The 18,089-nt window shown below is 38.4% G+C and overlaps 1 protein-coding gene across 4 annotated transcripts in view; it reads left to right on the forward strand.

Annotated features, from left to right (window-relative positions):
* FERMT1 (FERM domain containing kindlin 1) overlaps positions 1-18,089 on the forward strand; it is a 56,634-nt gene that overhangs the window by 11,705 nt on the left and 26,840 nt on the right. For all 4 annotated transcript variants that reach the window (XM_043480314.1, XM_043480313.1, XM_043480316.1 and 1 more), the window contains 3 exons: positions 2,699-2,845; positions 4,248-4,461; positions 6,232-6,334. In XM_043480314.1, coding sequence (XP_043336249.1) covers positions 2,699-2,845; positions 4,248-4,461; positions 6,232-6,334 — 464 coding nt within the window. The remainder of the gene's footprint in view (positions 1-2,698; positions 2,846-4,247; positions 4,462-6,231; positions 6,335-18,089) is intronic.

Raw genomic sequence — 18,089 nt, forward strand, 5'->3', positions numbered from 1 at the left:
GATCAAAAATTTTAACAGCCTTTAGGGACAACACTGCCCAAACCATTTCTTCTTTCTGGGACTTCCATAATAGTAGCAAACTCTGGGTCAGGAAGTATATTTTTTGAGTGTGTAGGTATATTCTTGAGTTCCAGGTTAATATTTAGTATTTGAGCAAAGTATATACACTATGCGAGTAGGTGATCTATCTTCCCCATTAAACTGTAAACTGCTTATTCATTCCTTCAGCAAATATATATTTTGACTTGGCAGGCACTATGGTGAGTGCTAGAGATTGGTTAGCAATAAAAATAATCCAAACCTTCTGCCCTCCCTGAGCTTCCATTGTAGCAGACAGAGACAGAAAATAAATCATGTAAAAAATAAGATGTTAAAGGGGTAGGTAATGGAGGAAAAAAGGGAAAACGTCTGATAATGTACACAGTATTGAGAGTGCCAGTGTTGAGTGGTGCAGGCTGGTGTGGTATTATATAGGAAGAAGACAGCCGTTTCTTGAGCATGTCTGTTCCTAACACTTAGCACAATGCCCGACACATGTCACATGCTTAGTAACTGTTTGCTGACCAGATAAATGATTGGAAGCTTCCATTACAAAAGGTAAGTTCCAGAATTGTCCTTGATGCATGGGGAGCAAATGATATAAGCACAAGGTACCTGGCTTTCAATAATATTCTAATGAAAATTTGAAGACAGTAAATGAGTAAATAAAATGTACATTTCAGACACCACAGTGGACTAGAAACACACATTATAGCTGGGTTCAAAAATTTGAAGTGTTTAAATAAACAGAAGCATTCATACATTCTTTTCTTTCCAGATTACACCTTCATGGTAATTCTAAACGACTCAACTTGGCATTTCTAATAATCACTTTTTTTTTGGGCCAAGATGCACAGCATGTAGGATCATAGTTCCTCATTGAGGGATTGAACTTTGAACCTATGCCCCCTGCAGTGAAAGTTCCCAGACCTAACCACTGAAATTCCAGGGAATTCCCTAATAATCACTTTTTATATCTGACCAACTGAACTTAAATCTAGCAATACGATGATTTTTTTTTCTCTCAAAGAAAAGACAAGATACAAACCTTGGGCTTAGATATCAGTGGGGTTTTTGTTTTGTTTTGTTACTAATGCTTCCACTGGGAATTTTTATTCATCACCTGGTTTTGTGTATAAATTATGCATTTGGAATGGTTACAGGTGTGTGCTGCAACCTGACTTTGTTTACTGGCAGCTCAACTGCCAGATTCAACCTCAGCTGAACTAAGAGGTGGGAATACCTGTGGAATTAGTGCATTTACCTCCGGGAAAGCTGCCCAGAGATTCTAACATCCACATTCCTTGATTTTTACCTGGGATCATAACAGCCCAGTGTACAATCAGTTCTAATTGGAAATGGCAGTTAGAAGTATATTTGAGTAATGGAGGACAGTGGGGACTATCTTCTTAGCTTGAGTTCTCCAGAAGCAGACCTGAGATAAGAATTCAAGTACAAATATTATTTATTTGGAAGGTTATGCCAGGAAACACTGGCTGGGAGTGGTGAAGTGAGACTGGGAAGCTGCTGCTGCTGCTAAGTCACTTCAGTCGTGTCCGACTCTGTGCGACCCCACAGACAGCAGCCCACCAGGCTCCCCCGTCCCTGGGATTCTCCAAGGCAAGAATACTGGAGTGGGTTGCCATTTCCTTCTCCAATGCATGAAAGTGAAAATTGAAAGTGAAGTTGCTCAGTCGTGTCCGACTCTTAGTGACCCCATGGACTGCAGCCTACCAGGCTCCTCCGTCCATGGGATTTTCCAGGCAAGAGTACTGGAGTGGGGTGCCATTGCCTTCTCTGAGACTGGGAAGAGAAGGCTGCTGATAAGCTAGTGTCACTAATCAGCTCACACCGTGGACAGCTGGGGCCCTCTGGGAAGCGATGTGGTCATGCCTTGGAGCCAGGCAACCGAGGGGTGAGGGAGCTGGGGTGTTAATATACCATTCCACTAGTCACTGAGTCATTGAGGGCTGCTCTTGGGGAGTGTTAACTCTCTGAACTCATGTGACCTATTGCATCTCTGGGGAGTGAGGACTCTGGCATCCAGAGCAGGCCCTTGGATAAAGAGATACATCCTAGCTACCATTGGAAGGAGGTCAGAGTGCACCAAAATGGGGAGGGCCAGGAGATGGACAAGGTGCCTAGGATGTCTGCCACAGGGATGGAAGAAGCCACTGGGCAGAGAAAGGCTCTGAGGACCACTGGTCCATAAAGAAAAAGATGGAGTCCTTGCTGGTTGCTTAAAAACCTAAAAACAGAAAAGGAAGGGAGAAAGGAAAGAAGGAAGGAGGGAGGGGAAAACTGCTAGTAAGTAAATGACACAAGAACAGCAAAACACTAGGAATGGTTTAAGGGGGCGGCGAGCATGGGAAGAGGCCACCATACTAGCATTGAATATGTTTGAAATAGTTTCACAACAGATTTAAAAACAAACTAGAAATTTTCCTAGAATGAATCTCCCTCCACTGTTTGATCCCCACACACCCATTTTGGGGGTCACTGATCTTCAATTTCTTCAAAAGGAATGTCATTTAATTCCATTTACTTCTCAGGAGTTTTTTGAGAAATGGTTTCAAATGCCCAACATGACTCAAAGTCTTAGAAGGAATTTTCTTTTTACTTCTTGCTTTTCTTTTTTCTTTTTTATATTTATTTTTAGATATTAGAAGAGCAGAAGAACTGTCCTTACTAAAGCCTTCAGGTGAATATTTTAAAAAGAAGAAGAAAAAAGAAAAAAATAATAAGGAGCCCATAATTGAAGATATTTTAAACCTGGAGGGTTCTCCAACAATTTCAGGTCCATCTGGTAAGATTCATGATAGGTGTTTCATTATTTTAATTTATTATTAAATCCAAGAATTTCTTAAATTCTTAAGTCCCAAGAACTCTCCTTCCCCTCTACTTAGCCTTCCCACCTCTCTCCCTAAACAAGGACTAAAACTAAGGATTCCAGTGATAAGGAAAGAATATCCAGCTAATTTTAGAACAGAAATTTTTTAATAAGGTATGTTATATAGCTCATTATTTTAATTGTGTATATTATGTTGCTGATGAATGAAAAACTTTAGCAGAATTGACCATGGATTTGTGGGATAAGGAAATTTGTTAGATCACTCAAATATACTTCTCTTCCTGAGTCTACCTTCACATGACTCTTTACTGAATTCAGTTTAAATCTTGCATTGGGTATGTAACAGGAGGGGCAGTAAAAATTCAAGAAAAGTGTCATCCTTTTATTTTTACAGACATACTCAGAGATACTGCAGACTGCTGTAATAAAGCAAGTTGCATAAATTTTTTTTTGTTTCCCAGCGCATATAAAAGTTACACTATATTGCTACCATTAAGAGTACAATAGCAGTATGTCTTTTTAAAATGTACATACCTTAATTTAAAATATTTTATTGCTAAAAATGCTAACATCATCTGAGCCTTCAGCAAGTCGTAGTAGTAAAATGAAAGATAACTGTTCACAGTGACAAATATAATAGTAATGAAAAAAAGTTTGAAATATTGGAGGAGTTACCAAAATGTAACACAGAGTCACAAAGTAAGCAAATGCCATTGGAAAAATGGTTCCAGGAGACTTACTTTACGCACAGTTGCTGCAAACCTTCAACTTGTTAAAAAACAAAAAAACATATCTTTGAAGCATGGTGAAATGAGATATGCCTATATATAAGAATGAATCTCTAGCTTGCTTGCAGCACTGAGAGTTTCTTGCATAGTATATTCCAGTACAAAGAATGAAAGGGATTACTTATACTTCCCTTATGCAAATTAGAGTCAGATGATTTATAAACCATCAACTAGCTAAGTTCTTTAAAGTGGTAAGCATTGCAATTTAAGAGATTTGCCAAAAAATAAAGTATATGCATGTATTCTGTGAGAGCTCCAGTTTTCTAATAGTGCCAGAACTCACTACTGATATAAGGGAATTTTGAATTACTGAGAAGGAGATAGTCCCACATTTGTCTGGGTTGATTTTGGAAGTTTTTACAGCCTATGAGTTTCCAAGCTTTCCAGGGACTAAATATTCAGACTGGAGTTTTACTTGTGTTTAACTTCTGCCATCGTTCATCTGATTTTTCTAAATGATACATTTAAGTTCAAAATCCATTTTAGTACAAGCAGTGTTGATAATTATTGTTCTAAAGATTCTTATCCCAAATCTCATATCCTAGTTCGTACTCTCCTTTGCTTTGCAGTAAGTCCTGGCTTATACAGTAAAACCATGACCCCCACATATGACCCCATAAATGGAACGCCAGCATCGTCCACAATGACTTGGTTCAGCGACAGCCCTCTGACAGAACAAAACTGCAGCATCCTAGCATTCAGCCAGCCCCCACAATCACCAGAAGCGCTTGCTGATATGTACCAGGCTCGGTCTCTGGCTGACAAAGCCAAGCTTAATGCAGGGTAAGGACATGACTTGTTTTACTTCTCTGTGAACTGATGTTAATGTAGTGGGAGAGATGCTGCAGAGATGAGGCAGGGAGGGGTTGTTCAGTTCTCAAGTCAACACACCTAGGAATTGTACACTATTCACAAAGGTCAGCACTGATTTTAGCAACAAAAAAGACAAAATGTAGCCGTTTGTCATTTCCATACATTAAAAGTGTGACATTTACACATTGGGTTAACTCAATGGTTTACTGGCATGTGAATGCTAATTCTTTGTTCGGACACGTGTGCAAATTTTATGAGATGTAGATCGGCTTATAAGTGGGGTGGTCCCCTCTGTGGCAGCAGGGGAGACCCAAGTGGCCCCGCTGTCTTTTGTAGAGCACCCCTTTTCCATTCTGCCTTCCAATTAGTGAGTCCTTAAGCTTTGAAGTGGTCTCAGAAAATACACTCGAACTATTTCTCAAACCACCACTTATTTCACTCACTGTTGTCCAAGTCAAGTCACATTTGTTAGCATTCCACTCCCCCGGATCCTAGTTCATACTCTCCTTTGATCCCGTGGGATCAGACCCCACGTCTGTCCATCTGTCTGTCCTGCTGTGCTCTCATGCTCCCCGTCCCCCCAACGTGCATGCTCATTCCTGTGTCACTGCCTTGCCTCCAGCTTTTCCTCTGCTCCAGGACCCTCTCCTTCCCTCCTGCTCTACTGGCCTGTCCATGTTTGTCCTATAAGGCCCAGCCATTTAAGTCTTCTCAGAAGATCAATCATTTCCCTCAAGTCCTGTTCTACTGTTCCAGAGTCACCTTGTTTCTTTAATATGAGGCTTGGTTACCCCACTGACTGTCAGTTCCTTTCGGATGGAGACTGCATCTTGGTTATTTTTATTCTCCCACAGGGGAATATATGATTATATAAGAGGATATTTTATATATAAATAAATAAAATCAATTTATATAAACATATATAAAACATGTAAAATGAACTTCTATATATTCATATATAGAAGTTCAAGCCATTTTCAGTGGTATTGGAGGCCCCTCGTTCCCACCTCATTTCGTTGTTAACTTTTATTCTCTCCTCACCATTACCCAGTATTTATCTTTCAGACTCTAGAACTGTGCTACCCAGTACAGGAGTCACTAGCAGCATGCGGACATTTACATTTATGTTTGAGTATAATTAAAATTAAAATATGGCACTAGCCACATCTAGATCTTCAGTAGCCTCGTGTGGCTAGTGGCTATTCAATTGGACTGGGCAATACAGAATATTTCTATAGTTACAGAAAGTTCTAGACAATAAGATAAAGCCACTTTGGGGTCAGATCACCTGGTGTGGAAGTGGGCAGCTGTCAGCAAGTACACACAGCACTAGGAGGTGCGGCAGTCAGCAACTGCAGGTTCTCATTCTGGCTCCACCAGGAGGCACAGGACCCTGAACATGTCACTTAATGTTACTGAGGCTCATTTTCCTCATTGCTAAAACTAGGAAAATAATAACTGCCCTGGCTCCTTCACTGATTTACTCTAAAGTTTCAGTGAGAAAATACATAAATACAAAAAAGCACTTAGAAAGCTGTGTGATAAAATGGAGGCACAGCTATTATCAAGTCATCTCCTTTACTGGGTTTAGACTATGTTACTCACCCAGACTTTGTTCAAGGGTGTATATAGACATACATGCATACATTTACATGTATATGTATATATATCATATTATATAATACTAAAATATGTGTGTAAAATTGATTGACTTTTAAAACTTATCTTCTTGTTTTCTAGTTGGCTAGACTCCTCACGTTCCCTTATGGAACAAGGCATCCAGGAGGATGAGCAGCTGCTGTTACGATTTAAATACTACACTTTCTTTGACTTGAATCCCAAAGTAAGATACTTTTTCTCTATTCTCTCTCTCCTTTTTTAATGTAAATGCATAGAAATGTAAAACTGAATCATTTAGTTACCAAAATTAGGATTAATTCTTGTAACTTTCTGTTTAGCTCTACTGGGTTAGACCAATAAGTGTATACTGGTCTCTGGATTTTCCCGTTGGTCTCTGGTGGGAATGGTGAGCTTCCTCTGAGTTAGGGGAGTCTCTAAGGACCTTCATGCATGGTGTGTGCTGCCCCTCTCCACAGGGACCCAGAACAAGAAGAGAGTGAGTGGCTCACAGCATGAGGCTGGAGCCCTTCATGCTTAAGAAGAAGGGAGCTGTCAGGGCCAGGTTAAGAGGTGTAGGGGTTCTGGCGAAGAAGCCAGGACCCCATGATAGCACACATTTGGCTCCCCACCACAGTGCTGAATGAGCCTTGATTAGTGAGACAGAGGGGTCACCTGGGTCAGTAAAGAACCCAGCTGCTTGCCAACTCCCATATTAAGTGCACATCCCCTCCCTGAAGTTTCCCAGGACAGCTGAGTGGTGAAACAAGGCCTCTGAATGTCTGCTGTTTCTTTGCCCCAGCTCTCCCTTTTGGAGAGCTGTGAACCAGCACTTAAAATGGCCCAAAGTAGAAAATACAAGCTGGGTCACCTGAGTGCACAGAAGGATTGTATTATTTCCACCCCAGTACCGTGCTGGCTGCTTTTGTCCAATTACCAAAGGGCTGCTCTTTGAGAAGCCTGCTCCAAGTCACCTTCTGTGCCCATCCTTTCCTCATGCATGGCGGTGTCTCTGTCTCTTGTGCCGCTGTCTTCTCCTTAGTCCTCAATTTAAATCTGGTCTCCAGAGGCCTTCTGGGCTCAGTGCTTCTCTAACTGGTGTCTTCTTTAAAATAAGCCCTATTTCTTGTCCTTCTGTGGAGCTCTTGCTCAGTCTTTGGTTGAGATCCAGCTTTCTGCCCCTGGACCTGGCTTGTGTCTGGAGTGCATCACTTCCATCAAACCGTGGTAAGAAAGTAAATTTTGGTTCTTCTTTAATTAAATCTTGAGGAGAAATCACTGTTACAGCTTTTCCTAACCAATTGTTTTAATTTTCCTAAGGGCAATGTGAATTATACAGCTATTAGGATTTTCTTTTTATGTTGCCTGTTAGAACCAAATCTTTTTTTAATAGTTATTTATTTTAATTGTTGATGATTGGTTACAATGTTGGTTTGATTTCTGTTATACATTAACATGAATTAACCATAGGTGTATGTATGTCCCCTCCCTTTTGAATCTCCCTCTCACCTCCCACCCATTCTCACCTCTCTAGGCTGTTACAGAGCCCAGTTTGAGTTCCCTGAATCATACTGCAAATTCCCATTGGCTATCTATTTACATATGTTAGTATATGTGCATCCATGCCACCCTCTCCACTTATCTCACGCTTTCCTTCTTCTCCCCCATCCTTGTCTATAAGTCTGTTCTCTATGTCTGCATCTCCACTGCTGTCCTGTGAACAGATTCGTCAGTACCGTCCTTCTAGATTCCATATACATGTGTTAATATATGATATTTGCTTTTCTCTTTCTGACTTCTTTCACTCTGTGTAATAGGGTCTAGGTTCCTCTACCTCATTAGAACTGATTCACATGCATCCCTTTACATGGCTGAGTAATATTCCATTGTATATATGTACCACTACTTCTTTATTCATTCATCTGTCAGGGGACATCTAGGTTGCTTCCATGTCTTGGCTATTGTAAATAGTGCTGCAATGAATACTGGGGTACATGTGTCTTTTTCAGTTCTGTTTTCTTCAGGGTATGTACCTGGAAGTGATATTGCTGGGTCATTTGGTAGTTTTATTCCTAGTTTTCTAAGAAATCTCCATACTGTCTTCCATAGTGGCTGTAACAATTTACATTCCTACCAGCAGTGTAGGAGGGTTCCCTTTTCCCCACACCATCTCCAGCACTTGTTGTTTGTGGATTTTTTTTATTATGGCCATTCTGTCAGAGATGAAGTGATATCTTATTGTAGTTTTGATTTGTGTTTCTCTAATAATGAGTGATCTTGAAAATCTCTTCATGTGTTTATTAACCATCTATGTATGTTTTCTTTGGAGAAATGTATTTAGGTCTTTTGCCCACTTTTTGATTGGGTTGTTTTTCTGGTATTAAGTTGTATGAGCTCTTGTATATTTTGGAAATTAATTCTTTGTCAGTTGTTTGTTTGCTATTATTTTATCCCATTCTGTGGGTTGTCTTTTCACCTTGTTTATGGTTTCCTTTGCTGTGCAGAAGCTTTTAAGTTTAACTGGGTCCCATTTATTTGTCTTTGTTTTTATTTCTATTATTCTAAGAGGTGGGTCATAAGGGATCTTGCTATGATTTATGTCATATGGTGTTCCGCCTGTTATCTTCTAAGGTTTTATAGTTTCTAGTGTTACATGTAGGTCTTTAGTCCATTTCAAGTTTATCTTTGTGTATGGTGTTACTAAATGTTCTAATTTCATTCTTTAGTAGTTGTCCAGTTCTTCCAGCACCACTAATTGAAGAGACTGTCTTTTTCACATTGTATATTCTTGCCTCATTTGTCAAAGATAAATGCCCATATGTGCGTGGATTTATCTCTGGGCTTTTTTTCCTGTTCCATTGGTCTATACTTCTGTTTTTGAGCCAATACCTTACTGTCTTGATGACTGTAGCTTTGTAGTATAGTCTGAAATCAAGCAAGTTGATTCCTCCAGCTCCATTCTTCTTTCTCAAGATTGCTTTGGCTATTCGAGATCTTTTGTTTTTCCATACAGAATTGTGAAATTTTTTGTTCTAGTTCTGTGAAAAATGTCATTGGTAATTTGGTACTGCATTGAATCTGTAGATTGTTTTTGGTAGTGTAGTCATTTTCACAATATTGATTCTTCCAACCCAGGAGCATGGAACATCCCTCCATCTGTTTATGTCATCATGATACTGTACATAGAAAACCCTAAAGACACTATCAGAAAATTACTAGAATTAATTAGTGAATTTGGTAAAGTCACAGGATACAAAATCAATAAACAGAAATCACTTGCATCCCTATATACTAACAATGAAAAACAGAAAGATAAATTAAGGAATCAATCTCATTTACCACTGCAACTAAAAGAATAAAATACCTAGGAATAAACCTACCTAAGGAGACAAAAGAGCTATATACAGAAAACTATAAGACATTGATGAAAGAAATCAAAGAACCAAATCTTTACATTTTCTATGACCTCAATCTTTAATCTCATTCCTGATTCAACTTACTCTTTCCTTGCCTAGTTTCCAGGTAGCTTATTCTACCTTGTTGTATGCTATCTATTCTAACACATAAGTTTTTTTTCTGAGATCTGATAACACATAAATAAAGCATATTTATGCATTTTCTAATTGCTAAGTCAGGAATGTGGCTCCATCTTGTCTCTTCAGACTTGTACTCCTGTTGTTTATTTTTTCATTTATTTGTCAAACAACTACTGTGTGCCAAGGGCTTCCCAGGTGACTCAGTGGTAAAGGATCTGCCTGCCAATGCAGGAAATGGTCCCTGAGTCAGAAAGATCCCCTGGAGAAGGAAATGGCAACCCAACTCCAGTATTCTTACCTGGAAAATCCCTTGGACGGAGGAGCCTGACAGGCTACAGTACATGGGGCTGCACAGAGTCAGACATGACTTAGCAACTAAACAACAAACAACAACCCATGTGCCAAGAACTAAGATAGCAGCTGAGGACCCAAAACTGCTGGACATTAGAATAAGGTTTTCAAATTTATGAAATAAAACATAAGATTACAGTAAGGAATAATTATATTGAACTATTGTAACCAAAATCTTTTTCAAAATGGATATAAGTAAATCTCTTTCATTAATTGAATAAACAAGAATATATAGTGGCCATTCTCATAACTAGCTTAATATTGAAGTGGTGGTGATGCATGTGAGCATTATTGGAAAATAGCAACTGTGAGGAATATGAAAAATCTGTGATTTTGGTAGTCATGAATGCTCTATAATACTGTAGTTTGTTGCCTACATTCATCATGGATGGAAATGCTAAATTTCCATTAGGAGTCGGTGCAAATGGAGGTGTAGTTTTTGCTCATCCAAGCTTATGGACTACCTGATTTAGACTCCCAGATTCAGAAACCCTGCCCCAGGATCACACTCAGGTCTTATTCCTTCTAGAATAAGAGCTTTTCTCTATTCTTGGTCATGCTGGCCCTTCCATTTTCTGAGTCACAGCTGAGTATAATTTCAGGACTCCTACCTCTAATTGTACCATATTCATGAATTGTCTCCACAAACTGCAGATTCCTTGAAAATAGGGAACACTTCTGATATATCCTTTGCCCTCCGTCCCTACATGTTGCAAGGATGCTAGGAGAGTGATCCTTGGTCACTTGCTCTGTGATTGGATCAGCTAGGTCTTGAAGGCCCTCCTATCAGTTTCCTTGCCAAGAGATTCTACATTAAATTCCTTGCTTTGGCAATTGAGTTCATTGCTGAAAATAAACTCAGTCATCTACTTCTAAAAAATTTGTCAGAAACATGTGAATGACATCACAGTCAAAAAATGCAGACATGTCAGATCATCAGCCTAAGTTAGCAAATATGGAAGAGCAGTGTTAAATATGTGTTGTCTAAAAAGTGGAAGATTATGAGACTTCCCTGATGGTCCAGTTGTTAAGACTCTATGCTTCTAATACAGCAGGTGTAGGTTTGATTCCTGGTTGGGGAACTAAGATCCCACATGCCTCTCAGTGTGGCCAAATTTTTTTGAAAAAAGTAAAAACAATTTAAAAAGTGGAAGATTAAAAGGAATCATAATCCCAGAAGGGGGCAAGCACACCAAAGACAAAGGTCACCAGGGCCATTGTCCTAGGCTCTTTGCCTCCAGTCTCTGATTGCTTAATTGGTAAGGAATTCTCTGTCCACAGCCTATGAACAAAGTGTATTTGAATCTATCAGCCAAATAGCAGCTGCCAATCCAAAAATGACAGGAAGATTCAGGCTGGCAGGATATGACTGCGGCACAAGATGATTCCCAACCACCTAGAGTTGTGGCAGCCCTCCTTCCCTTCCCCTCCTAAACTGCAGAGTGCTATAAATGAAACCAAGTTTAAGGCTTCTACTGTGTACTGGGTAGAGGGATACAGAAACTTAAGATAGAGTTCATGTTTTCAAAGAATCTACGATCAAATTAAGAAGAGCAAAGATAGCACCCAAGAAACCACTGCAAATATACAAGGCATCCTGTATTTAGGAGCTAAATCAGTTAATTGGACCAGGGAGCCTCTCTACTCTGGCTTTCAGAGGAGAGATACAAGCAAGCTACAGGGTATAGGCTACCTGAACTGATTAAAATCTCAGATGTATGAGAGTACTAGAATACAACATTTCAAATATTACTTTAGAAATGCAAAAAGAATCCATAAAAGGAAAGATTGATACATTTTAATTAAAAATGAAAATTGTATATATGGCAAAAAACTACAAGTAAGTAGAAAAATGTTATTGTAATACTTACTACAAACAAAAGACCAGACTCTCTAATATATAAAGAGTTCTTCCAAATCAGTAATAAAATAGCAACAACCCAGTAGCAAAGGACATGAACACATAGTTCATAGAAAAGGAACTATAATAGCTCTTAGTCTTATGTCCACAAAGAACAAAAAGTTCCATACACTATCTTATTTATCTAGAGTGTGGAGAAACAGGTTCTCTCATACATACACTGCTTGTAGGTCAAAGTACAAATTAAATCTCTGTGGAAGACTATTTGACAGTATCTGTCAGAATTACAATGCTGCATAGCTTTGACCCAGCAAATCTACCCTTTGGTATTTTTACCACAGTTATACTCAAATATGTGAATCAATATGTCTGTATGCAAGAATAGTTATTATTACATTGTTTGTTTTAGGAAAACATTGGAAACCACCTAAACATCTATCAGTAGGGAACTGGTTAGATACATTATGATCCGTTCATATAGTGTTGTGATTAGAAAGAATGAGTCGGCTTCCTTTTGATGGGAAACATGTTCAGGGAATATTATTGAGTAAAAAGGAACAAGATACAAAACAGTCAGTAGGGAAACCACCATTTGTGCGGAACAAGGAAGAAAGAGAGATTGACTTTTTTTTTTTTTTTATGACAGAGGAAGTTTTAGAAAGTCCAATAGGCTAACATTATTTTGGTACTCTTAAAATTCTTAAACTTTTTATTGTACACCTTTTGCCTCTTTTAATTTCATTCAAAATTAATCTCATCATTATATACTCTTTTGCCCCATTTAAGGGCATTTTAAAATGTGTGCATTAATAAAAAAAGCTTTTATGACTTCAGAGCAACACTTTCCCTTTTATTAGGCTCACCTGGACTTTTTAAAGTCCAGCCTCTTTGAAAAATGTTCCTTTGTTATTAACTTCCTTGTTAGGAAGCAGACAAACTCTGTCCTTGAAAGATGTGTTTTCTACTTGGTACTGCACTCAGTCCTCAGGCCTGCAGTATGTGGTTTATAAGCAGCAGTCAAGTCTAACATCTTAGAGAAAAGTGCTGTCAAGGCAGGAGGTAATCAACCCGGGCCTTCCATACTTTATACATGTGTGTGTGTGTGTGTGTGTGTCTGTGTGTGTCTGTGTGTGTATGTGTGTGTGTGTTAGTTGCTCAGTCATGTCCGACTCTTTGCAACCCCATGGACTGTAGCCCACCAGGCTCCTCTGTCCATGGAATTCTCCAGGCATGAATACTGGAGTGGGTTGCCATTTCCTTCTCCAGAGGATCTTCCCAACCAGGATCAAACCCAGGTCTCCTGCATTGCAGGTAGATTCTTTGCTGTCTAGGCCACAAGGGAAGCCTATGTAGATAGATAGATGCATATATATACACACATATATGTACACATTTGCATTTATTTTTTACAAAAATAATATAACAGTGTTTACAGAGTTCTATTAATTCTTTAAAGTTACATTGTCAAGGTCTATGCTTCAATATAATCATTTTATACTCTGGAGTAAAATGGGAATTTTAGGCCTAAAATTAGATTTAAGATTACTGAACAGAGGCCATATAGCAACACAGACGTGATAAATCTTGATCATCACATAACTAGAAATATGTTGCTTTTATCCTTATGCTGGGTCTTACACATCCCCCATGAATTAGTTTCATTTTAAGTAAAATGCAAAATAGTTCACTGAAGTAATCTTATTTTCATTACATTAGCACATATGCCAAATTATACTAACTGCATGATAATCTCTATGTATTGAGGCTATACTTTTAGCATGTACTCATATCTACTTCATTAAATACAGCATCCAGCCAGCAACCACAAAAAAAGGAATGCATGCTATACAGCAAAAAAGAGAACAACAACCTTCAGGATGGTGTCTCACAGGGTTTGTTGTTGTATTTTAGTCACTAAGTCATGTCTAACTCTTTCACAACCCCATGGACTATAGCCCACCAGACTCCTCTATCCATGGGATTTCCCAGGCAAAAATACTGGAATGGGTTGCTATTTCCTTCTCCAGAAAAGGCACATCAGTTTTAGTAAGAGGCTTAAAAGATACTAAAAGTTGCTACCCAACTAACAGAGAATCTTGAATGATTAGATCAAAATAGTAATCCTCTCCTGGGAGCATGGAAACTATGGGAGGTAGGCTTTATTATTTTTTCATATTGTTGATTGGGGGAAGGAGAGAGAGGTCTGTTGAACTGACTAGATGGGGAAAAACAGGGATTTGAGCAATGGAGGTGGCAGAGGCCACATGCTTCGGTGATTTCTGTTTTCAATTAACCAGGAGACAAAGGAAATCAAGGGCCAAGGAGAGGGCAGCAGTAGCCAGTCTCTACCAGGGAAAAACGTGTTTCTGAATCACTGAAACCTCTGAAAGAGTTCTCAGGGAAAACCTTTTGGGGCCCCTGTTAGCAAACGAACCTGCAAAAGACCCAGGACCCTGTGCTCAGTGGGAATGTGAACAGTCCAAAGAGGGAAGTCCAGAGCTCTCTGGATGCAGCAGACTATCTGGGGTTCCTCAGCAAGAGCCAGGCCTGGCCCAGCCTGTTCTCCTGATGTCAGTCTGGAAAAGTAGGCAACTCTTGTTAAGCAATACTTTCAAAGAATTGTTTTAGCAGACTTGGGATTGGAAAAGAGATAAGTAGTTTTAGGTGTGGAAGCACTTATTCAGTTTTTTAGATCTGTACTGACTGCATTTGAGAGAAAAGCCTTATTGGGTGATTTAATTTATTTTCACTAAGCAGACAGAGAAGGAGTGATAGGTAGACCAATAGATACATACATACATACAGATATATATAAATATGTATATGACAAATGACAGTTTATTAGCCCAATTCAGATTTTAGCAACTGCACATACTATTTAAATTGTGTGTGTCAGCTTGAATTAAGGGCAGGGGCCTTTTGTGGAGAGAGGGTTGGAAGTTGGTTGCCTGGTTTTTGGGTGTATGTGTGGTTTTTTCAGTTTTCATGTCTTTGGATGGTAGTATAATTGACATGCCATAAAATTCACCCATTGTAAGTGTACAGTGTAATTTTTAGTCAATTTACATAGTCGTGTAGCCATCACCACAATCTAGTTTTAAAACACTTGCATCACGCAAGAACGTTTCCAATCATACCCATTTGTGGTCAGTCTCTGTCCCCAGCCCCAGCCTGCACCTGATCTGCTTTCTGTCTTGAGTTTTGCCTTTTCTAGAAATTTCGCATATGGAATCATACAGTGTGTAGCTTGTGTCTGGATTCTTTCACTGGGCATGATGGCTTTGATGTGTATCAGTGTTTTTGCCAGAGTGATGTCCCATCATGTGGATGGATACATGTGGATACATTTTGTTCATTCATCTTCAGTTTGAGGGACATTCCAGTGTTTCTGGTTTGTGGCTGTTATGGATAATGCTGCCATGAATGTTTTCATGTGGGTCATGTTTCAGTTTGTTTTTGGAGGATTCTGGGGCAACCTCCTGAGGGTTTCCATGACACCTGGCAAAGTTAAGAAAACAAGGACAGACTTTCTTGAGATTGTTATTATTCCAGCCTCCTGAAAACCACACACTTGGATCTGCATTTGCCCTCCTTTCCAAGCAGTTTTAAAAGCAGTGAGAAGGAGGAAGCCTGCGGGCAGGTCACAGTCCCACTGGCCTGAGAGCAGCGCTGCTTCCCAGGCTTGCCTTACTGTGGATTTTGTCCTTCCTTGTCACTTTTTTCCCTACTGTGCATAAAGTTAATGCAAAAGGAAAAGTGGACTCATGCTAACCAACCGATGGTAAACCTGTTTACATACTCTGAATGTCTTTCTATTTCTCCGCCATATTTTCTTCAACATTTTTATCTTTTTTAAAGGATACAGTATAAACTCAATATGAAGGAAAAAAAAAGAAAATCAAACATAGGAGTTACTGTTTAATCGGAACAGAATTCCAGTTTTGCAAGATGAAATGAGTTCTGGAGTCAGATGGTGGTCAATGCGAGTGTACTTAATGCCACTGTGTACACTTAAAACTGGTTAAGATGGTAAATTTCATATGTATTTTTAAAAGGAATTTTTAAAAATCAAACATAAAAAGGAAGTAGTTACAGTAAAAATGGAAAGTAATCCTTTACCATGATCTTTCTCCCGAGAGGTAGCCATGGTTAACAGCTTAATGATTAACCATCCTTGCAGATTTTTTCACATACATTTATAAACATGTATTTGCTTTGTAGCTTGCTTCTTTTTACTTTATAATATATCAGCCATATTTTCATGTCAGCATATATGTGTCTGACTCACTTTTTTTAACTACTACAAAATAATCAAAGGAATACTAACACATATATATGGAATTTAGAAAGGTGATAACGATAACCCTATATGCAAAACAGAAAAAGAGACACAGAAACACAGAACAGACTTTTGAACTTTGTGGGAGAATGTGAGGGTGGGATATTTCAAAAGAACAGCATGTATACTATCTATGGTGAAACAGATCACCAGCCCAGGTGGGATGCATGAGACAAGTGCTCCGGCCTGGTGCACTGGGAAGACCCAGAGGAATCGGGTGGAGAGGGAGGTGGGAGGGGGGATCGGGATTGGGAATACATGTAAATCCATGGCTGATTCATATCAATGTATGACAAAACCCACTGGAAAAAAATAATAATAATAAAAAAAATTAAAAAAAAGCAAATAGCAAAATACATACTCAATCATTTGCTGAAAAAAAAAAAATAATCAAAGAAAAGGCTAAACCATAGTTTATCAGGACCTGTGGGTTGCTTGAAATTTTTGCTCTTTCAAGAACTGAATATTCTTGTTCAAGTATTTTTGATGAATGCTTTGTATTTCTTTAGAATAGTAACCATGGACATGCTCATGAATGGGCAAAAAGACATTTAAAGATCCTGCCAAAGTGCTTCCTACTGACATATGTGTAAGTGCTAGTTTACACCACATACTCACCAACACCACACATTATCAGTACTTACAACCTAGATAAATCTGATAGGAAAATAGAAATTATGTCATCTGGTTTTAGTTTTAATTCTCTGATTATTAGTGAGGTTGAGCATATTTTCCAATGTTTATGTGGCCATTTTGGTTTCATCTGTGAATTGCCTGTTTATATATATTTGCCCCATATTTTATTGAATTCTTTATATTTTTCATATTGATTTATAGGAGCACTTATTTATTGCAAATGTTTTCTTTCAGTCTATATCTTGTCTTAACATATAATCTTCTCTAGGGTATTTTTTGCCGTTAAAAATGTTTAAATGATTTATACATGATTTAAATGATTTAAAAATGATTGTAAAGTCAGCCTTATGTGTCATAACCTAAAGGCTTCCTCTCTTGCTTAGAAAGGGCTTCCTCTCTGAAAGATAACAAAGTTTTCTATTGTGTTTCCTTCTAATAGCTTTGATTGTTATCTTTAGATTTTTAAATATAATATGCCTTTAGATATAAAATCATATACCGTGCATTTCACGTACCAACATTTCACTCATTTAAAATGTACAAGTCAGTGATTTTTAGTATATTCAGAGTTGTGCAACCATCACCACTGTGTAATTTCAGAGCATTTTCATCACCCCATCAAAAAACCTTATCACGCATTAGAAGTATCTTCCCATTTCCCTCCAATTCTCCCAGTCCTCAACAACCATCAGTCTACTTTCTACCTCTGTGGATTGGCCTGTTCTGGACATTTCATGTAAAAAGAATTATACAATATACAAAATACATGGTACTTTGGGACAGTTTCTTTCCTTTAGCATATTTTCAGGGTCCATCTGTATTGTAGCATGTATCAGTATTTTATTTCTTTTTATTGCCAAATAATATTCCATTATATGTATGTGCCACGTTTTATCATGGACATCTGAATTATTTCTATTTTTTGGTTATTATGACTAATGCTGCTGTAACCATTCATGTACACATCTGGGGGTTTTTTCCTTTGACTTTTTTAAATTGTGCTAAAATATACAAAATATAACATTTGCCATTTTAATCATTTTTAGGTCTAAGTTCAGTGGCAAGAAGTATAGTCACAGTGTTGTGCAACTATCACCACTATTTCCAGAACTGTTTCATCATCCTATACAGAAATTCTATACACATTAAACAAAACTCCCCATTTTCTCCTTCCTCCAGCAGCTAGTAAACTCTATTCTACTTCCTGTCTGTATGAATTTGTCTGTTCTCAGCACTTCATCATATAAGTGGAGTCATA

This window comes from Cervus canadensis, chromosome 10 (assembly GCF_019320065.1).
Source record: "Cervus canadensis isolate Bull #8, Minnesota chromosome 10, ASM1932006v1, whole genome shotgun sequence".
Classification (NCBI taxonomy): Eukaryota; Metazoa; Chordata; class Mammalia; order Artiodactyla; family Cervidae; genus Cervus; species Cervus canadensis.